General features: G+C 37.6%; 1 protein-coding gene across 4 annotated transcripts in view; it reads right to left on the bottom strand.

The window, feature by feature from the left end:
* LOC118190969 (FMRFamide-activated amiloride-sensitive sodium channel-like) overlaps nt 1–27,814 on the bottom strand; it is a 63,291-nt gene that overhangs the window by 13,333 nt on the left and 22,144 nt on the right. For all 4 annotated transcript variants that reach the window (XR_015040452.1, XM_085814101.1, XM_085814102.1 and 1 more), the window contains exons 6-8: nt 23,150–23,322; nt 7,515–7,613; nt 4,338–4,437 (exon numbers count right to left, since the gene is read on the bottom strand). Coding sequence is in view for 3 of the 4 variants with exons in the window: in XM_085814101.1 (XP_085670227.1) it covers nt 4,338–4,437; nt 7,515–7,613; nt 23,150–23,322 (372 nt within the window). In the remaining variant the exon portion in view is untranslated. The remainder of the gene's footprint in view (nt 1–4,337; nt 4,438–7,514; nt 7,614–23,149; nt 23,323–27,814) is intronic.

The following is a 27,814-nucleotide window of genomic DNA, read 5'->3' as shown; positions in this document are numbered from 1 at the left end:
TTCCTCAACTGTTTTTTCATTGTAGTACTACGTAGTGATTTTATTTGTAAATCTCAAAGAAGTTAATTTATAATAACAAAATATTTTGTTATAGCTACAAAACTATAGAGTATAATGTAACCACATAATAAAAAACAATAATTTAAATAAAAAAATAAATGGGGTAAAGTATTGATTAATTAATTACTTCTAAAAAGCCTTTCGGCATCTACAATGCGGTTGTCTTCAGATAATTTCATGACGATTTCGAACTTGAAGAAGCTTTCGTGGTTTCCTATCATTACTCCTAATTATTCTATCGGTTCATGTATATCTCCTAAATAGTCTCAGTTTCTCTCTTCTCTTTGTACTCGTTACTTGTGTGCCAACGGTAACGGTATCGCGGTTCTTTTATTACAGAATCAAAAGAAATAATACATAGCTAAGGAAAAACATGTAATTCCCTTCCTGTATTCCTATGATTTTGAGCAAACTACATTAAAAAAGAGCAAGAAAAAAGTTATTTTATTGTACTTCACGGGATAAAGTTGAAGACAAAAGAAACAACCGCGCAAAAGGCACTGATTATCAATTAGATGACTCTATGCAGATAGAAGTTTTGCCAGCACCAGAACTAGCGACTCAAAATGTGTTTACGAGAGCCAATATCTTTTGAATATTCATACCAATTCAATAATACTACAGTGCGTGCCAATGCATTGCGAAATGCCTGGAAATGCAGATTTCCTGGAAAAGAAAAATGACTGTCCTCCAAAAACACAAAAATTTTATGAACTTTCATTCTGGTAAGAGAACAAAAGATATAAAATTCAATAAGATTCATGATTCAAATCTGTGCGTAAAATCTAGGGAAAGGACTAGGCAATTATTTTGGATAACGTACAGGGTAGCCAAAAAGTCTTTTTACACATGCAATTGCTCATTGTACAGCCCAAACTCTCACAGATAATTGTTAATTTAGTTAATTATAATTTCACAGTTAATAATATTCTCCTACTCATCCGCTTTAACAGCTGCGATGTCACATGGGGGAAGACTTCAAGCACACTTGCCCACAGAGCATCATTGTCCACACACCGCTCCTTTCTGACGTATGATTTGATGATCCTCCACAGGGCATTGTCTGGTTTTGTAAAGCCCGGACTTCCAGGCGGCCAAGGTTAAAGGGCTATTGATTTTGGGTCTTACAGCAACTGCGAAGTGGTAAGCTGTCCATCGTGTTGGTAACGAACTAATGCTGATGTTGAATCGTTTCCTTGATGCCCACATTTTGCAGCTGTCGAAAAAGGCAATCATTCAGCATCTCCAGATAAGTAACCTGGGTCACGGAACCCTCAGTGAAGTATGGACCAAAGATGTAATCTTCAGACATCCCCGCCCAAAACGTTCTTCCCTCATGTGATCAAAGTCTGATGAATTGATGACTCCTAACCGAATTCACGAAACTTATCCATCATCTGTATCATATTTTCGTTGTTTTGCTTCCGTTCATGACCCACACACTAGTCGCTGGTATCTGTCATTGTTCTTCACCAAGCACAGAAAGGCGAGATAATAAACTAAGAAAGCACAGACTTCATTCCCCGGGCAGTCCCGCGGCAATCACTTTGAAATTAACCTGACGAGCATTGTTGCCATATCAATGATCAGTATGGCAGGTTCAAATCTTAAATATCTTACCATCTTACACTGTTACACACATTTAGTTCAGGTGAAAAGGGACTCTCTTGCCACAGTGCATATGATCCTTGATTCTTTTCCCGCCATAGCTCTAGCGTTATTTCGTGTTTTGACTGGATATCATTGCCTCAATGCTCATTTCTTTTATATTAGATCTAGAAATTCTCCAGTTCTCTCTGAAACATTGAACAACCTGTGGACAAAGGACATTTAAACACGTACTCTACATTTAATACCTTTAATTCTGTCATCAAAAGTGATGCAAAACATGACAGTTCATATGTCTCCTGTTCTACTGGGCCGATTCGAAATTCAAACTGTGTTTTCCATGCATTGAAAGCGTGGCCTAGGATATATATCAGATTTATATATAGCAGTGTTCTAACATAGGTATTTTGCACAAACTCAGACTTTTTCTGAAATAACATATCAATTTTTTCCCGATACTTCGATTCTACGACTCAAATTATGCCTAAATATTCAATTTTGTAATTTTTTGTGAGAAATTTAGGAAGAAATTAAAAAATTTATCTTTTTTTTTTTTTTTTTTTTTTTTTCAGTTTGCGTCTAGAATAATTCACTTGGCAGGATTCTTAATTTATAGTAACCTACTTACTTTCCTTATTTTTCTTTGATGCACGAGAAAAAAAAAGGCCCATTATTCATTCTTTCAAATACTCTTAGCAACGTGCGTAAATCACATTTTCGTTATTATCCCTTATATTAAATACGCCAAATTTCAAAACGCGTCAAAATGTAAATTTATGTATATCTTATGAAATTTTGAACAAAAATAATTTTTTTTCAGACATGCTTAGAAATTCATCTACCTTTAAGATGATGTTAAAAATTGTATAGGTTATAATACAAAAATGTTTTCAAAAAATTTATAAAAAATATTTAAAAATACAAATTTTTAAAATCAATAATAAAAAATGGGCGAATTATATTTGGATTAAGCCTAAATTTCCAATCCAGGAAGATGGAATCAAGTAAGTTTAATAGAAAAAGAGATATTAATAATTATATACCAAATTCAATTAACATTGAGGAGCTAAAATTTTAAGAGTTTATTTTTAAAAAATTACTCGTACGAGTTTTACAGAATTTGGCAGTTTGGCATAATTTGAGCCGTAGAATCAGAATAAGCAAAAATATTGGCATGCCATTTTAGAAAAAGTCCGATTTTTTGTCAAAATACCTATATTAGAAAAATTTTTTCTATATATAAATCTAATATATATCCTACGGCGTGCTTTCGAGACATGAAAAACGCAAGTTGAAATTCGTCAATCGGCCCAGTAGAACGGGAGATATAGAAATGTCGCTTTTTTTTTTCGCAGTGTACCTAAAGTCAGGCATTTATAAATAAATAGATGAATATTGTTATAATAGAGATTGGAAGTGGCTTCTGAGATTTTCGAAATCTTGCAATTCCAGACTGGTCATCTCCATAGGTAGTTGTCGAAAGGTCTCTCAAAAATATTTAATTATTGAGGGTTTTAAGAAAATTATATTCTAATTTTTAAGAACTATTTAATAAGTACTTTTAAGTACTATTTAACTTCTAATTTTTAAGAAAAAAGCCCAATTGTTACCTTGTAACAACGGAACTAAATCTATTATTTTAATTATCTTTGGATGGAACACAGGTTTTAGTGACTTCATTCAGGTAGGCTCAGCGTTATCTGCAGGGTATCGAAATCAAAGTTGGAAGATGCCCCTTATCAATTCTAATATGGTTTTATGTGGCAGTGGAACAAGTTCTAAATTCCACATGAAAATGCTCCTTTCCTGAATGGCACTTTTGTCAGATTCATGCCCTCTAACTATATGAAATATAGTTGCATAATAATTGGCTCATCTGATTTTAAGGGTATTAAATACGGATAAATTCTAGCAATAAATAGCAACTGTGTAGTTGGTTATTTCACGTGGTAAAATTCAGCACATGATGATTTTTTAGTAGTTGTTCTGCTTATTAGTTCTATTCCCCTTTTATTTTATAGGTAATAAAATCTACTGCCTAAATTTCATTTCATTACACCAAACCTTAGTTGTGTTATAATTTTTAAGAATGCTAGTGCATAATCATATTAATGCTGTGCAAAAATTCAAGATGCCATTTTCTATTGCGCAGATATTTATTAACTAAAAAAGAAACACGTCTCAACTCAGTTCATTCTTACTATATGTATTAAAAAGTAGCAGAATTAGACAAATTGTATGGGATCTTCTCGTGTTTCTTGTCTATGTAATACTGTGTAGAATACGATTTGTGAAAGGCCCTTTTCACCAAAATCCTTCCTTTTTGCAACTAAGCAAAGTCCCTCCCCACAAGAGAAAAAAAAAAAAAAAAAAAAAAAAAAAAAAAAAAAATCCGCATAAAATTCCATGTCTTCAGTACAATATTTCAGCATCAATCAGCAACTACTATCATTAAATTTATTATTCACTAATGATCCAATTTACTCGCAAAATGATGGTGGAACAAAATTAAGTTTGACAATTATTATTGCAACAGATTGCTATTTGTTAAACTCCACAACTGTAATGTTAACATGTGCGCTAATGCATTCTTTACAGTAAATTAGATAAAATTTTAATAAAATGTAATATCTATCATTACTCATAAAATTTTTCTTAGAATATCTTACTTCCTGAACAAATTCTGTCTTCATGGTAATACATGATATTGGGAATGACACAGTTACATAATTTCATGGAAACGTTGTAAACACATTCAGCCAAACACATCTAAACAGAAAAGGAAAAAAAAATCTTTATTTGGTACTTAAGTAAATACGCAGTAGAACAATGATGAAATAATTTATCTTACAGGCGTAACAACATACCAACTAAAAACGGTTTTCCTATGTCCCATTACACAAATTACGAAAAATCTCATTCGCTAGCAAAAGTTATGCAATTGCTACCTGTTCTACTCAGGATGCGGATATCGCCCAGGACCCTGATTCAAATGTCTCTTGCACCTAAGTCTTCAAATTTAAAAAAAATTCAGAAAGCAAGGGACGTTTTTCTAACGTTTTGTGTGTTACCTTTATTTATTAAATATCACGTTCTTCGCACTTAAACCACAAAACTCAGTTCAACAGCAATATCATTAAACATTTAAAACATTAAACATCTTTAGAATTCCTGATAGCATATTTCGTAAGTGCACATCTGTATGGCCGCTAAGGCAGTGGCTTCTAGAATGGACCAATGGGCTTCCAGTAATATTTTTGGCATTTTACATGACTTTATCGAGCTTTAGGCAAGATGGTTGAAAATGATTTTCCATGCAATTTCCTGTACAAAATAATTAATTCATTGTGGATTTCTTGTGAAAGTTTTCCGTGCGAAGTTAGATCAACTATAAGCATAATTATAACAGAAGTCTTAGCAATTTCTTTTGCAATCTGTATGAAAAATATGTTCTATAATAACAGCCAATGCACAGTTTTACTCAAAGTGAATTTTCCTAATTTGCATTTCTACACATTTAGTGTGTTATTCTCCCATTAATAACTGTTCACTCTTAAATGTATTGCCTGCGCAAGAAGTACTGTTCAAACAGAATGGATGTATCTTTTTCACAACAAATATTTTTTAATCTATTCATATGTAACTTTTAATAATAACAATAGGTATAATCAGGTCATTCACAATATATATTTTGAACCTCACACTTTCAAAATCAAAGGAATGCAAGCATTGAGATATCAAACTACTAGATTTATTGAAACACTTCTCAGCTCAGGGAAAAAAAAAAAAAAAAAAAAACCTTAATTCTTTTAATCCATAGGTGTTAGTAAAAGAATAATATTCGAGGCTAGTTGTACCCTGAGTCATTTTGTCGATATAAAGAGCGCTAATATGCCACGGAAATTAATCCGAATATCAGCGAGTAATAAGTTTCGCGAAAGTTAAATGTTCACGATTAAATAAACTTATAAAATGCGAGATTTTCTACTAAATTAATAGCAGCATTTATACGCCATATATACAGGGGTTGGACAAAAATATGGAAACACCTTTAAAAAAACATGTTTCTTTGCTTAATATGGTGTAGGAAACCCGTTGGCATCCAAAACAGCTTGCAGTCTTCTCGGAATGGATAAATACAGTTCCTGTATGTTTGCCAAGGGAATATTATACCATTCTTCCTGCAAAACGGTGGCAAGTTCAGATAACGATGTTGGCGGTGGATAACGAGAACGCACTTTCGGTTCCAATGTAGACAACAAAGGTTCGATAATATTCAGGTCTGGTGACTGTGGTGGCCAGGGGAGATGGGACAACTCATCCTCGTGCTCAGAAAACCAGTCCTGGACAATGTGAGCTGTGTGAACAGGGGCTTTGTCGTCTTGGAAGACACCATCACCATCGGGGAACAAAGTTTGTACCATGGGATGAACTTGATCGGCCAAAATGTTCACATAAGTCTTGGCAGTCATGTGCCCTGACACAGTTATCATGGGGCTAGCAGAGAACCACGATATGGTTGCCCAAACCATAACAGAACCCCCGCCATGTTTCACTCTTGGCAACAAGCAGTCTGTATTATAGGCTTGAGATGGCGTTCTCCAGACGTAAACTCGGCCAGAAGTGGGAAACAATGTGAAAGAAGACTCGTCAGACCATATTACTCGCTTCCACTGCTCTATAGTCCAGGCTTTATGACTTTAACACCACCTCTTCCTGCTACGGGCATTAGCATCACTGATGAGTGGCTTCTCAATTGCAGCACGGCCAGCAATTCCCTGTTTATGAAGCTCCCTTCTAATTGTTTTGGTACTCACAGGGTTCGGTAACACAACATTCATTTCAGCAGTAACTTTTGCAGCTGTGGTCTTCTTATTTTTCGTCACGATTGCCCTTAATGATCGTCTGTCACGATCACTCAGGACACACTTTCGTCTGCGCTGTGATTTAGCAGATATTTTTCCGCTTTTCAAATATGCGGAATAAATCTTCGATACAGTACCTCTTGAAACACTAAACACCTCGGCTACCTTGCTTACGGAAGCACCTACCATACGTGCTCCAACAATTTGCCCACGTTCGAAGTCTGTTAACTCTGACATAATGCAATGACAACCTTACATAACAGTACTCCGACAACAACTGAACTGTTTAGCAAATTTACGAAGTTGTATAGGTGGCGTCAGTAGTCAAAAACGCCAGCGCCACCTACATATTTCATTAAAATCAAACTTTCTTTTCAAACATGCATTTCACAAGGTGTTTCCATATTCCCATATATATATATAACTAAATAAAACGTAAACAAATAGAAAATAAAACGTAAACAGTAGCACGCGCTCATATCCACAATTTCAAAAATTCAGCGTCACAGGGTAGAATTTTATTTGGAATGAACCTCGAAATCTCAAAGGAAGAATCTAATAAGTTTAATAAAAATGAGATACTAATAAATATGTACCAAATTCAATTAAGATGAAGGAGCTAAAATTTTGAATTTTAACTCGCGCGGTTTTTTTACAAAACTTAGCACTTTGGCATAATTTGAGTCGTAGAATCAAAATATGGAAAAAAAAATTGGTATGTTATTTCAGGAAAAGTCCGATTTTGTGTCAAAATACCTATGTTAGAATAATGCTATATATAAATGTAATAAGTCGCGTTTTCGAGACATTGAAAAAGCAAGTTAAATTTCGACAATCGGTGCAGTAGAATGGGAGATACAGAACTGTCCGCCCCCCCTTTTTTTTGCAAGGTGTACATACTTGAAAGAAGGTGATAAGGCAATATTGAAGATATTTTTTAAATAAAATAACTGCAAAGAATTGTATTGGGCGTTTACTTACTTCCTGACTAAGTGGTCCTTTTCCATTCCTCTTTTTCCATTCAGACTGATAATCTTTACATTGAGTTTCATATGGGAATGGTAGAAGTTTTTCTTCAACCTGCGATTGTAAATAAAAATTATAAGATCTTTTTATTAACGTGAGTAAATTAATAGCAGCAATACAAACTAAAACTGGAAGCAAATTTATGAGAAAAAATCAAAATCATGCATTCATATAGTAGGATCGTACTCTCTTTGATAACATAAACCTTGCTAGATACTACTAAGGTATTGGTATTGGTAACTATTTTGGCGCATAACTTGGACAAGTTATTAGCACCAGACACATGATAGTTAAAAACAAGTTACAGTCACATCCACACACAAATTCTACGCAATCACAAGTTTAAAACAAGAACAGACTTATGAAATAAAAAAAAAAATGTAATAAAAATGGTCAAAGTTAAGATGAAGGAACTCATGAATTGGGTAATGGTATAAGATGAGATGCATGTATGAAATCATAAAATATAATATACAATAAAATTTACAGCACTAAAGTCCAAATACACATCAAAAGAAAATCAAATTAAATAACAAAAACCACCTTCTTTGAGGAACTGAAATAAATTAGCACTGGCTGCTTTCCCGATTATACGGTCAAGAGGCAAGTCGGAGTTGTTAAAAGACTTCATTCTAAGTGAATTAAAATACAGACATTCAATTAAAATATGACTTACTGTAAGAATATTCTCACAGTGGGAACAAACAGGTTTACTCTCAGCCTTCAAAAGGTAACTATGTGTTACCCGAGAATGACCAATACGAAGACACGATAGAATTATATCCTCCCTTCGCTTTCCTATAGAGTCCCAGTATTCAACTAGAGGCTTCACGGTTTTAAGCTTATTGTTAACTTGAGCATCCCATAGCTGCTGCCACTTGATACATTTTTAATATCCATCAGAGGAACATGCCGGCTGCACAGATCAACAGCACACTTAGCTGTGATGTCTGCGAGCTCATTTCCTTTGATCCCAACATGACCAGGAACCCAGCAGTACAGAACTGGATATTCACGCAACTGTAAGCTTAAATTTAATTTTAGAACTTCAACTACTGCAGGATTGCGAGTGTTGGAAAAAGTTTCTAAAGCTTTCAATGCACTCTACAAGTCTTTATAAATTATGAACGTTTTCTGATGTAGCTTTAATATGTAAATAAGTGCATAATATATGGCGGTCAGCTCAGATGTCAAGACTAAGCAAGCGTAGTGCAAGCGTCTGCCTTCCATGTGGTTATCCATCACGAATCCTGCTTCAACATGGTAATCTGTTTTTGACCCATCTGTATATACAGCCACATGACCGCTATATTCATATCTGTGTTCAAAGAAGAGTTGATTATATACGATTTAGAAAGTGTTCTGCTTATTATGGCGCTGGAAAACACCAAGAAGCTTGACTCCTGCATCTTCCCAAGGTGGGATTACAAGATGATGTACTTCTTGAGTGGATATATTAGATATGGAATACTCCTCAATCAATAAGCGAGCTGTTAAGAAAAAGGAAGGAACACAAGATGGTCGTATTTGAAATAGAAGGTTACACATGTCATCAAGCAAACATAGCTTACTAGGATGATCAGGTTGAGACAATATATTAAAATACTGTAGAAGAGATAATTGCTCACGCCACAAATGGAGGGCTGGTTCATAACAATTAATATACAGGCTGTGGACTGGAGATGTCTTGAATGCCCCTGAACATATTTGCAGTGTCTGATGATGAACTGGGTCTAGTTTCAGCAAAACTGATGGCCCTGCAAATCCATAAATAACTGAACCATAAGCTAGTCTAGAGCGGAGCAGTGCTCTGTAAACCTGAAGTAAAGAGCAACACTCTGCGCCCCAGGAGGTATTCGCCAAGACTTTTAGAAGATTCAATATTTTGGTACACTTCTTCCGCAGATATAACGCATAAGGGAGGAAGGTAAGTTTTCGATCAAACAATTACTCTCAAATACTTTACTTCAGGTTGTACTGGAATCACTGATCCATGAAGATGTAACTCAGGCTCAGGAGGGAGATCTCGCTTCCTGCAGAAGTGCACACAAACAGTCTTTTGCTTCGAAAACAAGAATCCTTGTTTGTCTGACCAGTCCTGAATCCGGTTCAGAGTTATCTGAAGTTGTTTTTCTACGTGTCTCATATCTGCCCCATGACAGCTAATCTGCAGATCATCAACGTATAACGATCCTAAAACAGTGGAAGGAAGTTGCTTTAAGACAGAGTTGATTTTTAATGTGAACAGACTTAGGATATATAAATGTAATATATATCCTAAGTCGCGCTTTCGAGACATTGAAAAAGCAAGTTAAATTTCGACAATCGGTTCAGTAGAATGGGAGATACAAAACTGTCCGACCCCCATCTTGTAAAAGGCGTCTGATAAGACAGCACCAATCTTGACTTGAAAATTCCTTGCCCTTAAAATTTTTTTAATGAAAATAGGCAGGTTGCCCCGCAAGCCACAAGTCGTGAAGATCACGCAGTATACCATATTTCCATGCCTTATCATAAGCTTTCTCAATGTCAAAAAAGACAGAGACAACATGGCTTCTTCTCACAAAGGCTTTACGAATGGATGTTTCCAAACGGAGCATGTTACCCATGGTCATTCTTCCTTTTCGAAAACCGCTTTGATAAGGAGATACGATATGATTCTTTTCCAAGAAATAGACTAGGCGGCTGTTTACCATCTTTTCAAACACCTTACGCATGCAACTCGTAAGTGCAATGGGCCTATACACTGGTTATCATAAATTAAGGAAAAATGACAAAAATAGAGATAACTCCCTCAAAAATAAGCCAAACCGTGTAAAATTTGAATATGTTGCCAAGTAAGAGTAGCTGAGTAAAATTCCAATATGCAAATTAGTGGCGCTGCACTCGGAATACGTCATCTGCGAGGAGCATAAAAGTCCATGTTTGAGAGCAAGCCCACATATTTCACTGTGATAGTGACATCAGAAATCTGAGATAGCCGATTCGTAACTATGATCTCCAGGCATCATTTGCCTACAGAACTACGATAGAAAGCCATTGGGAGACTAGAGGCTGGACAAAATCAAACAGAAGTGGCCAGATGGCTAAATGGGAGTCCTTCTGTGGTTCATAGACTTTGGAGGCAATTTCAAATCACAGATTCGGCACATAGGAGGTTCAGCCAAAGACGGCCAACTGCTACGACGAGCGCCGATGACCGATATTTGACATTATGTGCACTCAGGAATAGAACCGCTACTCTGACTCTTCTTAGATCCTCCCTTGCTGCGGCCACCGGAAGGTTGGTGTCAACGTGGTGGTAGTAGATATATGGCGCAAAGCTCTAGAGGCCATATGCGCCAGTTGGTGTCAACGTCAGCTGTGCGTAGAAGCCTTCACGAAGGTGGTCTCTATGCGAGGCCAACAACCATTTGCGTGCCGCTCAAGTCACGCCATTTGCCCAACGCAGGGACCGTTTGCAGTGGGCACGACAACATGTCCACTGGACGCCTGAGCAATGGAGGGCTATTCTCTTTACGGTTGAGTCTAGGTTTAGTCTAGAGCGCGATAGTACGCGTTATTTTGTAAGGATCTTAAGTTTTACTAACGTTTATTTTATTTTAAATCTTTACTATCACTTCTTATTTTCTACTTCCGGCCAGAATTATAAGCGTGAAGGTATTTATGCAAAGTTTGTCTGGCGAACGCCAAGTATTTAAGTTGTGGCTTTTTGGCCAAGCAAAAGAGAGGAAGCAGTGAGTCGAAGCAGGCCGCTTACCTTAGAAGTTACGCAGTTGCTGTTTGCCTTCCAGGCTAGAGGTTTTAATCCTCTTGATAAATTGTAAACGTATTGTAGTGTTCACAGTTCTCTGTACTACATACGCTTCCTGTTAATATAAGGCCAATCTTCCACGTTTATTATTTTAGAGTTAAATTAGAGTTTAGTTCTATTTTTATATTTTTACGTTAGACCCCGAGTAGCGGGTCCGTGTATTCCGAAGTACGGAAGTTATTGTAAATAAGAAAAATAAAGGGTTTTATATACCCTTCTGGTGTATCCTGTTTACTTCCCACAGTTTTGAACATAGCTTTAGTAAGCTCTCTGTTCCGAGTCAGGTCCTTGCATGTTCCCGAAGAAGGTTAGAAGGAACATTGACCCTGATAGTGGCGCCCAACGAAGAAGAATAACCATGGCCGAGTTTCAAGAAGAACCTGTGCTGCCTGCAGAAACGGCTCAGCATCCAGAAATGCCAGCTGCCGCCCTGAAAGGATTTGGTTACATCGTCCAGACCATGCGCGCTTCGATGAAACCAGAAGCAACATTTAATGGAAACTCACAGGTAACCAGTTTTTTGGAAAAATTGGATGACCACTTCATGCTCTACCCCGTGCACGAGTTTCAAAAAGTTACCTTAGCTACCAGTGCTTTGAGGGGCCAAGCGCTTAACTGGTTCAAATGTATCGGCAGAAGTCTCTTGGGTCAAGCAGGAAGTCCCACCTATACTTACGAGAATTTCAAGACTGCCCTACTAAAAGCCTTCCCTGTTGTAAGGGATCGTGCGAAATTAGAAACGGAACTTTTCAGTATATATCAGCAAAGAATCGAAAATCTCTCAAGCTTTATTTTAAGAAAAATTCACGTCTTCAAGCTCTTGTATGGAAACCGTCCGGATCCTGAAATAATTCAAGTGATTTTGCCGAGGTTACTGCCCCAAGTGCAAGACTTTATTGAATTAAGAAATCCGACTACACTGGAAAAGTTATTTGAGCTAGCAATCCAGTTTGAAAGTAGAAGAACGGCGGACGTCGAAAGAAGACGCCAATATCAACAGCGAAACCAATTTGGTACGCCAAGACCACAGCAAACTCAAGCACACGGCTACGGAGGCAAAGCGAATCAGTGGGCAAGGAAACCCGAGCATTCAAAAACAGCCGGCGAACGTCGACAGTTCAATACCAATCCAGGAAAAAAGTCTCAAGGCCAGGGGAAAAAGAAGGAAAATACGGAAAAGAAAAATAATTTAAACTAAAACGGATTTCTGCTGACGAGAGGGTGCGGAAATCCGAAGGCCACAAAAACCCCTCTTCCTACAAGTTAAATACAGTAATGGTGAAAAATTTGACTCTTCCGAAGATTGAAGTGTTGGTGAATAATATCCCAGCCACCGCACTCCTGGATACAGGCGCGCAGTGTTCCTGTGTGGCAGAAGATTTTTTTAGGAAGTATTTTCGGAAATACCGCATATATAATTCGGATAATACGACAGTGTTAGCGGCGCAAGGAGAACTATGTAAGTGTATAGGTAAAGTACCGCTATACATCCGTATCAAGGACGAACAAGTAAAGGTGATGTTTTTTATACACTCACGTTTGTGAAAATTGCAACACCAAGAAGGAATCGTCATAATTGAATGCAATTTAATACACAGTTGAGTGGTAGTGGTACAAATAAATGATTAAATGTTCAAAGCAAACAAACAAGAACAAGAGATCAGAATCAGTATTTTGTGTGGCCACCACGCGCCGCAATAAGTGCTGCTACACGACGTGGCGTGGAGTCAAACAAAGTTTGAATGTCTGACTGAGGAAGAGCATTCCATATCGTTTGTACGCGTACCCAAAGTTCGTCTGCAGACGCAACAGGACGAGGATCACGAGCAAGACGCTGACCAATGACATCCCACACATGTTCAATTGGCGACATATCCGGGGAACACGCAGGCCAAGGAAGAAGCTGTACCTGCTGCGCTGCAAAGAAGGATTTAACAATCCGAGCAGTATGAGGGCGGGCATTGTCCTGTTGAAATACAGCGCCTGGCAAGCTTTGAAGGAAGGGAACAGCTTTGGGCTGTAGAACTTCACGGATATACCGGTTGCTGTTCAGATTGCCCACAATTCGTAGCAATTGAGATCGTCTATGATATGCTATGGCGCCCCAGACCATAACTTCGGGTGTTCGTCCACTGTGGCGTTCGATAATGCACTCCGGAAGGTGGCGTTCACCGGCATAGCGTCTGACACGAATGCGGCCATCATGGTACCACAAATTAAAGCGGGATTCGTCAGAAAACATGACATGCTGCTAATCAGCACGCCAGTCTCTATGCTGATTGGCCCATTGTAGCCGCAGGCGGCGATGGTCGTGCGTTAGGGGGATCCTGTATAAAGTAGTCCGTGCGCGCAGTCCACACTGCAGCAGACGTCTACGAATTGATGAAGCACACAATGAAACACCTGTAGCTATTGACCACAGTGCTGCCAATTGTCTAGAGGAAGCTGTACGGTCCGTCCGCGCCATGCGGACCAGGTGTCTATCATCGCGAGCTGACGTCACATTTCGGGGTCCACTCCCGGATTTCCGAGTTGTCCGACACTCGTCCGTCCACTGCTTCCAAACGCGCATCACTGTGCTGCTGTTACGCTGCACACGAGAGGCTACTGCACGATACGACAATCCAGCTTCACGAAGGCCGATGATTCTCCCTCGTTCAAACTCTGTAAGTTGTTCAAATCTCGCTCTCTTTCGTCGACGAGGCATAAGTACAGATTGAGTTAACGTTTACCACTAGCAGATAACCACCGATAACCATACACGCCTCGCTACAGCCGTCTATTTATTCGGATCCATCAGCCGTTCAGAGGGCGCTGCTCAGCATATGCATGCGCTACGGATTTGCAATTCTAATCATTTGCATATCATACGCTACTTTGCATTTCCTGAAAATTTCAGCTCACTCGCGTAAGTCCTTCATGGTGTTGCAATTTTCACAAACGTGAGTGTAGTAAAGAATCTGCAAGCACATATAATCTTAGGAATAGACTTCCTTTCAGACGCACAAGCAACACTGGATTTTAATGAAGCGTCCCTTAAGCTGACAATGAACCCAGTTCGTGCAGAAAAGGCTGAACCGCCAATATTAAATCTTGACCACCTGCCTAATGACGAGCAAGGAAAAATCCGACAAGTGGTAAGTGAATTTGCTTCGTTATTTAGTGATATTCCAGGATTTACTCCGGTTACTAACCATAGTATTGACACCGGAGATTCCATGCCAGTTCGTCAAAAACCATACCGGTATGATAAGAATAAGGAAAAAATTATAGAATGGCATATTACCGATATGCTACGTAAAAAGATCATAACGCCCATCTCAAGTAGTTATGCTAGCCCGGTGGTTTTATGTAAGAAAAATAATGACTATCCTTTGACGCATCCAAAAAGATGGAGATTCGCTATTGATTACCGTAAATTAAACTCCATAACTAAATATCCGGTATATCCGTTACCGATCATTGAAGAAATCCTAAGGAACATAAAATCAACCAAATTTATGACGACTTTAGATTTAACGACTGGTTATTTTCAAATAGGGGTTAGGCCTGAGGACGTGCCTAAGACTGCTTTTATAACCAAGTCTGGCACTTTTGCGTATGCCGCTTGGCCTTTCAGGGGCCCCGGCAACATTTCAGCGATGCATGGACATTGAGTTAAGACCTGTTCTTGGAAAGTCCACATTTATCTATTTAGACGATATCATTATTACTAGTGATAATCTCGACCAACATTTACAGGATTTAAGACAGGTGTTTTCTTCATTAAATGAGGCCGGTCTAAAAGTTAATGTCGAAAAGTGCAAATTTGCAGCCCCTGAATTAAAATATTTAGGTTACAAAATATCTCAAAAAGGAATCGAGACAGACGAATCAAAAATAATCGCTGTACAAAAGTATCCGACTCCAAACACGGCAAAGAAGCTCTCTTCTTTTCTAGGACTTTGTTCATATTATAGGTCTTTTATAAAAGATTTTGCGGCTATCGCTGAGCCATTGTTAAAATTAAAAAGGAAAAAGGCAAGATACTCGTGGACGGCCGAAGCCAATAGTGCTTTCGAAAAATTAAAACAAGCATTAACGCAAGCCCCTGTGTTAAAATTTCCTGAAAAGGATGAGAATTTAGAAATTTCAGCGGATGCTTCGGATTATGCGGTAGGAGCGGTACTTTCGCAAAATCAGCAGCCCGTGGCATTTTTTAGCCGAACTTTAAATCAAACACAAAGAAACTATTCCGCGACCGAGAGAGAGGCACTTGCAGTTCTGTTAGCAGTGCAAAAGTTCCGAGTCTATTTTGGAAAGGCGCCTATAACAGTGTACTCTGATCATGCGGCGGTAACCAGATTGTACTCAGGGAAAAATTTATCCCCAAGGTTAATAAGATGGGCACTCAAGCTGCAAGAATATAATCTGGTAATCAAGCATACCCCCGGAAAGGAAAATATCGTAGCAGATGCCCTATCAAGAATTAAAATAGATGAACAAGGTAATACCGTAAAGGTGGCAATGCTCACAGCATGTACAATAAATTCCCGAGAAACTGTAATAACCGAACTGGGTAAGGATCCTGAGTTTGAAAGTATTTATGAGTATTTAAAGGATCCTGAAAATTTCAGCCACCAAGATATCGTGGCGATAAGAAATAGGGCGGCCCATTACGAACTAATAGATGGTCTATTATTCTATACAAAATCTACGAATTCCAACAACGAATTTCGACCTGTTATCCCAGCTAGTCTTAGATTAAATATCCTGCAGGAGCTCCATGACAGCCCTTTAGCTTCTCATGCTGGTATTCGAAAAACTATCCAACGCGTACGCGAGGCAGTCTACTTTCCTGAACTGCAAAAGTTAACAAGGGCGTATGTCCAGTCCTGCCCAACATGTCAAGCAGTTAATTATATTAATTTCCGCCCGGCCGGGTTTCTAAATAGTATTAAATCCGAATTTCCAAATGAAATAATTGGCATCGATTTATTGGGCCCTTTCCCAAAAAGTCAGTTAAATAAAAGTCGCTATCTCCTTGTTATGGTTGATCATTTTAGTAAGTGGACCGAAATTGTTCCCTTAAAACGAGCCTCCGCGAAATTAGTTACTGATTCTAGTTTAAATAAATATATTTTAAAATACGGGGCGCCCCTAAAAGTTATATCGGATAATGGTCCTCAATTTGTAAGTAATATATTTGAAGACATGTGCCAAAAACTGGGCATACGTCATTTAAAAATGGTCCCGTATCGGCCGCAATCAAATATAGCGGAACGGGTCAACAGAAATATAGTGAAAATTATCCGTAGTTATGTTAAAAATTTTCATAAAAGCTGGGATAACTATGTCAATGAATTTGCTTTCGCCCTTAGGACCGCAAAACATGATACAACGGGCAAAATTCCTGCTGAGTTATTTCTAGGCAGAAAGATTATAACGCCGTTAGATAAATTATTTTATGTGCAACAAAGAGCCCCAGAATTTAAAATGGGTGATATAGAAAAACTAATAAAAGAAGCAAAAAAGAATACGGAAGTAGCACAGAGAAAACAGAAGCTCTATTATGACTTGAAACGACGGGGAGTAACTTATAAAGTAGGGGATGAAGTTTTAAAAATTAAGCATTCACTTTCTTCTGCACCAGAAGATAAGACTGCCAAATTTTTTCCACGATTTGAAGGACCATATGTTATAGAAAAAATAACTCACGCTGTAGTAGTGTTAAAAGCCAGAAATGGTGAAACCTGCTCCGCAAACATTGATCAAATAAAACCCTATTTTGATCGTAATAAAATGCAAATATTTTCAGATCTTTTGCAGGATCCGGCACGGCAGACACCGCAGGCACAAGCTCCAGAGGTGGAAAAACGACAAGTACAAGGGCAAGCCAGTAAGAGGCAGGAGCAAGTGAAAAGAAAATTTCCCCGAGGAAAAATTGAAGGTAGCAAGAAAAAGAAGCCGTTCCACCGTCCAGAAAAGAGAGTTCACGAACACCCGCAGAATGAAGAAGGGAGAAAGACGACGTATGTGAAGAGAACCAGGAGAAATGACGGCAACTATAACCGGGCTCTAAAACGAAGGATCTACTCATCCGACAGAACTCTCCACAGCAAATGTCGCCGAACTGCGGAAGGGCCATCAGCGGCGGAGGAAAAGTTACAAGGAAAATTTGAACGGCCAGCAACGAGGTCCAGGCAGGAACACGAAAGAAGTTTCCCGGTTCCGCCAAGACCAGCTGCCATCAAACGACCAAGACCACAGGCAGAAGCAAAAAAGAAGTTATTCAAGGGTGACCGAACTGGAGAAAAAAGAAAGCATCGAGAGAAAGGCACTGAAGGGCGAGCCCGTACAAGAAGGAGGATAAATCAAACAACTATCTGCAATACCTTTAAGGACTGGGCCCAGAAAAGGATGTCCGAATATCACAAAGATAAGTAAAATTTTATGTTACTTTGCAAACTTAAGTTAATCTTTCATTCTTACTGCAAGTGGCAGATTTCAAGAAGTTTTACCTCATGCGAAGTCTACCTTTATCGCCAAAAGGGCGAGAAATGAGTTGTTACCGATTTTGGTATTATGTTTTTCAATTACTCGCGCGTAAAACTAAAGTTGATGTATAATAGCGTTGTGTAAAGACTTAAATATTGTAAAAAGTTATTGTATAAATTTTATTTAAATCATTCTAGCAAGAAAGAAGTTTTAGTCTGAAAGACTTTTTGAAATGTATTATTTCAATGTAGAAAAAATTGGCACTTGCTTTGAAAAGAATAGAAGTTAACAATGTACTACTAATGTATGTTCTCAAATGTGTAAAATTAACGGCATGTTGATATGTTCTTATATACATGTGAACTGTTATTTTAAATGTTAAGAAATACAGTGATATGGTAAAAGTGAAAGTAATGTTAAAAATTTGTTATTCGTGTGACTGTAAAAAGACTAAATCATGGTGAATATGTGTTAAAGGTTGAATGATGTAGTTAGGCTCTCTGACGCTACACTTCAGAGTTAGCCACTTTCAGAATAGTACCTCAGGGTTTAGAGTTGAAATTAGGGTGTGTTAAGAGGTCTTGGTATGTTGAATTTTAACACGTTAGTGTTTTGATTGTAGGAGGAAGTGTGGAACACGTAGACAGAAACACATTCGTGTTTGGTGTTCTTTTACAACACATGTCAGAGAGCACGGGGAGAGATAATTAAAATAGTCATGAATGAAATAAGAATGTTAAGTGAAATATAATTATACATGTTACTTGCCATTTCATTTTGTAACATTTCATTAAACTAGTTTTCCTTCCAGATCTCTGGAAGGAACCAGAATTGAATAAAAGCACCTGTTTGGATGCAGTACAGATGAAAAAAAAAATTGTGTATCCTGGGAGCTGCTATTGTAAAAAAAAACAAATTTCTTTCTTTTAAATTTCTAGTTTCTAGCGAAGTATATTTGTAAAAGATTGGCCTCGCGTTAGATTCTAGAGCTAAAAGTTTTCAACAAGGTCGTTTTAGACCTCAGTTTCAAACTAATTAACTCTGACCGGAAGTATGTAAGGATCTTAAGTTTTACTAACGTTTATTTTATTTTAAATCTTTACTATCACTTCTTATTTTCTACTTCCGGCCAGAATTATAAGCGTGAAGTTATTTATGTAAAGTTTGTCTGGCGAACGCCAAGTATTTAAGTTGTGGCTTTTTGGCCAAGCAAAAGAGAGGAAGCAGTGAGTCGAAGCAGGCCGCTTACCATAGAAGTTACGCAGTTGCTGTTTGCCTTCCAGGCCAGAGGTTTTAATCCTCTTGATAAATTGTAAACGTATTGTAGTGTTCACAGTTCTCTGTACTACATATGCTTCCTGTTAATATAAGGCCAATCTTCCACGTTTATTATTTTAGAGTTAAATTAGAGTTTAGTTCTATTTTTATATTTTTACGTTAGACCCCGAGTAGCGGGTCCGTGTATTCCGAAGTACGGAAGTTATTGTAAATAAGAAAAATAAAGGGTTTTATATACCCTTCTGGTGTATCCTGTTTACTTCCCACAGTTTTGAACATAGCTTTAGTAAGCTCTCTGTTCCGAGTCAGGTCCTTGCATGTTCCCGAAGAAGGTTAGAAGGAACATTGACACTGATAATTTGATATGGAGAGAACCTGGAACCCGTTATCATCCGTCAAACATCCGTGAAAGAGACGCATACGGAAGAGGCAGTGTCTGTGTTTGGGGTAGCATTTCTTTGGGTGGAAGCACAGACGTCCATGTTTTTCCAAGGGGAACCGTGAATGCTCATGTTTATAGAGATGACATCCTTGATGCTTATGTGCGCCCACATGCCGAGGCAATAGGTGATGCTTTTCTATTACAGGACGACAATGCAAGACCACACAGGGCTCGCATCGTATAGGATTATCTTCAACAGGAAACAATTATGCGTATGGAGTGGCCAGCTCGACCCCCGGACTTGAATCCTATCGAGCACGTTTGCGATACTTTAGGGAGACGTCTAGCTGCTCTCAATCCGCCCCCTTAGGCCCTTGCCGCGCTTGCAACTGCTTTGCAAGAGCAATGGCTCTCACTTCTTATGCAACTGATAGACCGCATAATTGAAAGCATCACACATCGCTGAATGTGCTGTATTGCTTCTAGAGGCGATTATATTCCATATTGAAGGTACTTTTACTATAGCAGACTGACATCTTCGATTTGTTCATTTTATGCATGTGCTAATTTCTATACTACCATAACTGTCTGGTAATTTCATTTTATGTTATTTGGTACCTTACTATGTGTTATATATTGTGGGTAAGTTTCATAAAATTCTACATGTAACTTTTTCAGTAATCGTGACTTTTGTGATTTTTCCTTAATTTATGATAACCAGCGTAGTTGGAGGGATCCTTCGGGTCTTTTCCTAGGTATAGGAATAACAACAGCTCTCTTCCATGCAATGGGGAAAATGTACTCCTTCCACACTCGGTTATAAAGAGCGAGAAGGGCAGTCAATGACTTAATGGTTAGGTTAGGTTAGGTTATTTAATTACAGCAAAGCCTCGAGGGCTATCTGCCTAAGGGGACGGATGCCTTCGTGGAGGACTTTCTAAGGGAAACTGGCTCGTATACACGTTACACGTGGGGGAAACCACGAAAACACCCATGCAGTCAGCCCGTTCGTGGGATTCGAACCTCGGACCGAACTACCAGTGTTCAGCGACTTTACCTCTCGGTCGCTGGTGGACTTATAGGACAGATGCTCCAGCATTTAAGCCCCGTTCACAGAGAAGATTCGACCGGTAGCGAAAACCGGTTCTTCCAACGTGTCCCATTTACATGGGACAAGCATTAATTGCCTCGCCGAATTGGAGGTAGAACTTGGTTGAATGTTCCTTACCTCTCGGGAGCAGGGCAAATGGGGAGATTTCCCGTACTATACTGCGCGGTTCACTTAATTTTAGTTACTGCTCGCTGGACTGTCAGCGAAACAATCGCGCTGATAGATGTCTGGGGATGTGATAGAATCCCCTCAAAAATTAGTCAGAACTGTACAAGATACGGAAATTATAGACAAATATAGACAAGGTTAACTGATACTAGGTATTCCAGAAATATCGTTCAAATTAAAACTAAAGTTAAGACAAGTGCATATCGGCTTCAACGCGACAAGGGACTCCGTACCTTTCGAATGATTTTTTTTAAAAAAAAATTAAGCATTTTCATCTACTTTTTATGAATATTATTAAATGGTTTTGTGAGACAAAATAATTTTAAGCTGAAAAAAGGTTTTTGCTAGTATTTTTTTTAATTTAAATTTTTGAAGAAAAATTTTACAATTAAAATGTCTTTCTTCTCTGTAATTTGCAATGTCTCCCTCCAGTTTTTTTATTGTATTTATTAGAGTGTTCTTAATAATTTCAAGGCATGATTTCCTCCTCTTGCTAACAGCAGCTGTGCAAAGGAGCGCTGCATGTGAACGGGGCTTTGGTTACTAATACCATCTAGACCCGTACTAGACCTACGTGTCTGCAATAAAACTCTTTTCAGTGGCGCATCGTAAAAACGCTATTATAAGGCTCGGATTATTATTGCTGGAAAACCGCAGCAAATGTTTCACTGATAGTGTTCGCAATTTCTTCTGTGAAGCTATCACTCGGCCATCTTTTTCCAGAAATGAGAGTGAGTGGGCATTATATAGTGAGTGGAAATAGTAACTTATTAGCATTTCTATCTGCTATATATTTAGTAATTTTCCGTAGGTCTAGTTTCGTTGCATCCCACATTAAAACAATTTGTTTAGACAAATCTCGATATAGTTTGTCTTAATTTTGAAATATGTGTTTGTGGTATTTGCCTGCAGTGCGAGAAATTGTCGCAGATTTCTTCAGGAATATGGCAGGAAATAGTAATTAATATAATTGTTTTAGGTCATATAATTTTGGGACAAATTCTCTAACCGGAACAAGTCCTTTGAAACCAAGGAGGTTAGAATAGATTCTATTCTAGACCAAGGAAACAAGGAGGTTAGAATAGATTCTATTCTTGTTTGAAACTAATATTACAGCGATAACCGTAAACGTTCTGCGAAAATAAAAGAAATAAAAAAATTTGAAAGCTTTCAGATTTTATATTACACTAAAAGGTCGTCTCGTGTGTTGGAGATAAAAATGTTTTTTCTTTCCGTACAGTGTTGTCATGCTCGCTTTCAAACCGTTGAGTTTTTTAATCAAAAATTAGTTAAATGTTTTACAAAAAATATATAATAGATAGTAAAAAAATTCGAAATTAAAAATGCGGGCTTCCAGGTACCCATATTCTCCAAAACTCGCTTGTAAGTAGATTTATTGATTGATTTCCGAGATAAATTATAATGTATATGTGAATAATATACAATACTAAAGACGCATGTAATAAATAATACTTTGCTGAATTAAATCGCCATTCTTTCCTTCTGTAAATTCTTCTTCTGTCCTTCGCCAAACTACACCAAAATGGATGAGCTAATATCTAAGTACCGAAAAATGTTCTCGTAAGTGTCTCAAATAACATGAAATTTTTATAAAACTATATTCCGCTATGTAATATACTAAATATTCAGTGAAGCAGTATGTTTCAATGCCTTCAAAGATGGAAAATCAAAGATGATTGAAAGATGGAAATCATACCTAAGCTGTGAAAATGAGGATTGTCTGAGTTCGGTGCGGGGGCGGGAGGAGGAGGTTTTACATAATGGACACTTTTCCCCAGAGGTACAGTTTAAAAAGTAAAATTTTGTATTTACAATATTTTTATTTTCCCAATGTTTTAATTATCTTCATAATTTTCAATAACCTATTTTAAGAATTTTTATAATTGGAAATACATTATTAAGATAACTATTTAAGGAAATACAATTTACAGCCATATTTTCTGATCATCCTTTATTTGTACATGAGAACTATTAATAAAACATTATTTGCTAATATTACATATTTATATAAAGTAGATTACAACAAGAAAATTTCATTTCCTAATACACGAGGTATTATTGGGTGGTACAGAGTAAAAACTAAACAGATTTTTTTTTTAAAATTAAAAACGGCGTTAAGAAATGTTTCCCTTGTGAAAGATTTGAAGTACAACATTGTTTTAAAAAGCCATTTATTTAGCTCATGTTTTAAATTTAATAATAACAGTAAAATATGTGTTTTAAATTTAATACTAACAGTAAATATTTTTACTTTAATAGAAGCAGCATTCTTTCATGAAATAGAAGGAAATTGAAAAAATGTGATTTATAAAATATAATACGCAAAAAATTCAACTTACAACTTTCAAATGCACTGAATAAATATTTCCAGGTTTAATGACAAAACCATCATAGAATGGATTGATGATGGTGTTTGGGGAATGAATGGCGATGATGGCTCCCACTTGGCGATCTGGACGGAAATATTCGCCAGGTTCCATTTCGAAAACCATGTGAAACAATGCATCTTTTTCTATATAAGATAAATGAATAAATTTAAAATAAATTAAGTAAAATAAAAAAGTAAATTTTGCCTTTATACTGGATCCTCTTTTAAAATTTATGTGTGTAAAGGAAGTGCAGCTCAGAATCAAAACAATGAATATAAAAAATCTCATGTGGATACGACATAACTTCCTTGTACGGCCAATTAAATTATACACATTTTTGTTGCATTTCGTTTAAACCTATATTCCGATTTTCACTAGAGATATATTTCTCATTCAATCAATTCAGTTTTTACTTCGCGAAAAGGAAATATACATAAAAATTCACCTTCATTAAAAAACAGTAAAATACAATAAAACCTAAAACACCAAGAAACCCGTTAAAACCGTTATAAAAACAATTTTTACAGCTAAAATTAAACTTAGTTAAAGTAAGCAGAAAGACAGATTTTTCGGTGCACAAAACTTCTGACACCACTTGGCAAAAAGACCCTGAAGTTGGTGCAGAAACTGACTTAATTCGCTATGCTACTAGGTTTCAAATGTAAACAAATGGCGGCGTCGTTAGGTTTAGTGGAACTTAAACAACTTTTAAATTGTTAATAATTCCACAACTCCAGAGCAGCCTTTAACGGCTCCCTAGCCATAAGCGAGATAAAACTCTGGTTGTTTTTCCTTGGTTGATTGCGGCAAAGCCTACGAAGACTTGTGAAGGAAAGGGATGCTTTCATAGAGATATTTCTAAGAGAATCTGGTTGTTATTTCACATTACACTCGGGAAAAACCACGCAAACTCCCATGCAGCCAGTCTGTTCTCCAGGGCCGGAAGCCAGGTCGAACTACTAGTGTTCAACGACTTTACTACTCAGCTGCTGGCAAGTCGTAGAACTCGAATATTTTTCTCTTAACAACGAAACCCAACCCTTTTTATTAATCTCATAATGGTTATAATTCAATTAATATTCGTATTTCATTAAAAAGATTTAACCACATAAGTACTTTGATTATTTTTTTTTTCTTCTCAGTTTAATCCCATGTGGCAAGCAGAATCTCATTATTCTTCACTGCAGCAATGATAAACATAACCTGAAAAAATATTTCATAATAAAAATGGCGCCTCCAATACAGAGCTGCTAGGGGGAGGAAAACTCTTTTCCCCGGTCTCTAGCTATGGCACTGCGTAAAAATTGAGCTAATGCTTGCAAATATTAAAAAGGCTCATCAGCCAATAGCTCTCCTATTTGATGTTATCAACTAACACAATAGAGAGAGATTGATTTCCTTGAAGAATTTAAGTCACATGTTTAGTTAATCGAATCGAACAACATGTGATATATCAAGCTGGAAATTGTACTATATTCTGCGTGAAAATAAATGCTGCGGTGCATTTTATATCATTGTTACAGATTATCTTTGTACTGCTTAGCATAAACAGTGAAGAACACCAAGTAACAATTGTGGTTACAGTTTCCGATCTGAAAATAAAAATAATTGTTAATCCTTCAGAGTTTGTGAACACTGTAACGAACCTCTTTCTCAGGAAAATGGTTGACAAGAAGCAGAACTTCTCTGTAGTGACCCCCAAATATGGAGTTTTCTCACCAGCCGGGTTGTTGTGAATTTGCTTATTTGATGACAATTTTGTGTCGATTCCTTTTTCCACGGAGATTTTCTGTTGTGGATTTGAGTCAGAGGGGGACAGAGATTGGAATTCGAAGGGAAAGAACGGACTCTGAACCCTCCTCGTTCCGTTGCGACAGAAAGGATGCTATTAATTTTTCTTTAATGTAAATTCATCGTATATACGTATTTTCTGTACACAATAAAAGCTGTATTAGCCCGCAAGCACCATTCTGGTTATTTCATCTGTCATATGACAACGTCAAAGACCAATATGGATCTCTTGGGTAGAAATTTCTATACTGGAGAACGACAAAAAGCTTTACTGAAAAACCGTAAAAATTGTGTTACACAAGAGTCAAAATGACAGTTTCTAACACCAATGATCAATGCTTTACATTCCGAAAGTTCTGAATATATATGTTTGGTTGTAACGAAAGTTTTCCGCCAAAAAAACTTTCTCAATAAAGTTAGAAAAAAAAAAAAAAAAAAAAAAAAAAAACACGAAAGCAGTACCCTTAGTGCGGGTACTAATTACCACTCAAATTTGTGATTTTCTGCCAACGTTGTAATAATTTTTCAAAGCTTTCGGCCCAGAAACTTGGTGGCCGCGAGTCCAAAAACAGATAAGCCTCATTTCAGAAGTCCTGTGCAGAACGGAAGATAGCACCAGCAAGATATAACTTCAGGTGTGAAAAAAGGTAGAAATCCGACGGAGCAATGCCCGGGGCTATTTGGTGGGTATGGCAAAATCGAAAAGATCCCATTCGAGTCTCTACAGCAAACTCGTAGGTAGCTAAGGTATTCAGCGCCAGGGGAACAAATGAAAGATTTCGCGTCCCCTACTGCTTGGCAAAAACGGAAATCATCTAATTCTAAAGTTTCGTAACATTATTTTGGCGCCCCCTGGATGCTGCATCCGGGGACAGATGTCCCCCCTTGCCATCCCTCTAGATTGCCTCTCTCTTGCCCCCTTGCCTCTTGCCACCCCTGCTGTACAGAGTCCAGCCGGTGAATGCAGACAGACATACGTGGTCTTGCATTATCTTGATGGAGCATTACCTTTTTGCACCGGAATTCAGTTTGACGGTTTTTCCTTGATAGCAGCGTCAACTTGTCCTAGCATCTCGCCGTACACCTTACTGTTGAGAGTTTTACCTTTTTACAGATACTCTTTGTGGATAATCAACGGCACAGAGCATGGTCCTTTTTTTTATTAGTCTAATTGATATTTGCAACGCTGCTGACGGGCTTACCGGGCGCAGACCAATCCCCTTTTCGGCCTGTGTTGTTGAAGTAAATCCACTTTTCATCACAAGTCAGAATCCGGTCCATAATTTTGTTGCTGGGTTGATATTCGAGCAGATTAGTGTAGGCCCGAACGCGTGTGTTCTTATCTGCTTGAGTCAACTCATGCGGCACCCAGCTATTGAACTTATACGTCAAGTTTATGCGATTCATAGCGCGACTAATGGGCATGGGCATTCAGACACCTTGCACTTTTGCACTTAACGATACTTTTTTACAAATTTCACAACACAGTGTTCTAAAGCAAGTCTCTTTCTTACAAATGTCAAAATCGTTTGACAAAATATTATTAAAGACGCAAATGCAAAATGTTTGCATAGACGATATTTGCGGTGGTTGGAAACTTTCGTTAAAAACCTGATAATATCCCCGTTTATTAAACCTATTATTCAGGCATAAAAGTGTTTAACATTAATGTCTTATTTAATCAGGAATCATGGGTTTTAAATATTTCAGCTTCAATATGCAAGACATTGTTGTTGGCCATTAAAATCGTATTTGTTACTTTTGGCACGAAGAAACCACTACGCAACTTCTGGACAATTAGCTTGGGACTTCTCAGCAGCGTCTGGTATTAAAATAAACCGATTTAAGGCTTGCCGAAAATTTCACAAGCAAGGCTTTTTGCGAGAAATTTGGTTTGCGTTCTGCTTTCTGCGTCTTTCCCAACAAAGAATGTAAGATGATATCGTTTCATTAACAGTGAAGCCAATATGACTGGGCTAAATCACTTTTCCCGGATGTTTGTATTAAGTTTAAATAGTGATTTCGAACATAATTTCATCTGAAATGAATCTGACATACAACCTTCCGTCGCATACTCGTGCAAGACATTGTTTCCGCGTTAGACGGTTACTTGTTCGGGAAGGAATCGTTAAACGGTCGTTTCGTACACGTGATAGAGATTCTGTAACCACGAAGATGTGCATAGGTGAGGTTCTGCCTCCTCAAATAAGAACATAGACGCAATCAAAGACCATAGACGTTTTTTGCTTAAGTGTCATGAGCCGGACACGTTGAGTTTCAACAGCAATATTCCGGCAATAGTGATAATGAATGAATGCTCAGTCAGATTTTTTTTAGTCGTGTATGACAGAAATAGACCTTTCCGAGTTCTTGAGGTGGATGAAAACCTTCAAATGGAGGATATTCATTGACATTGGTGGTCTGGTGGTCTCATTCCGGTGAACGTGTTTGGAATGTCCAAGGTCGGTAAGTAGTAGCTCACCATATTCCTTTTTGGAGTTTCTACGAGCTCAGAAGAATAGTGTTTGATCACCAGTGACTTAATTGATACGTTGAACATTAATATAGAAAGACCTTGCGAAATATGCATTTTCGCTACAGAAAGTCCCCACACACATTATTAAATAATTGTATCTTCAAGAATGCAAAAGAAGTAATTTTCAATTTTTAAATAATGTTTATAATGCAGCATGAGCAGAATTATTTTATCATAATTTTAACTAGTGATAGGCAATTTGTATATATAAATGCTTCGGTACGATTTCTACGTATACATGGAACCATTTAACAGTAGCACATGTGTAACACGCAAACAACTAATAGCTCCGGTGCTGAAAACCAGCC

The sequence above is a fragment of the Stegodyphus dumicola genome, chromosome 3, assembly GCF_044657685.1.
Source record: "Stegodyphus dumicola isolate Sdum_Otavi_A_Nest chromosome 3, ASM4465768v1".
Taxonomy (NCBI): domain Eukaryota; kingdom Metazoa; phylum Arthropoda; class Arachnida; order Araneae; family Eresidae; genus Stegodyphus; species Stegodyphus dumicola.
The sequence above is the reverse complement of the archived record's forward strand: the minus strand, read 5'-3'. Positions and strand labels throughout refer to the sequence as shown.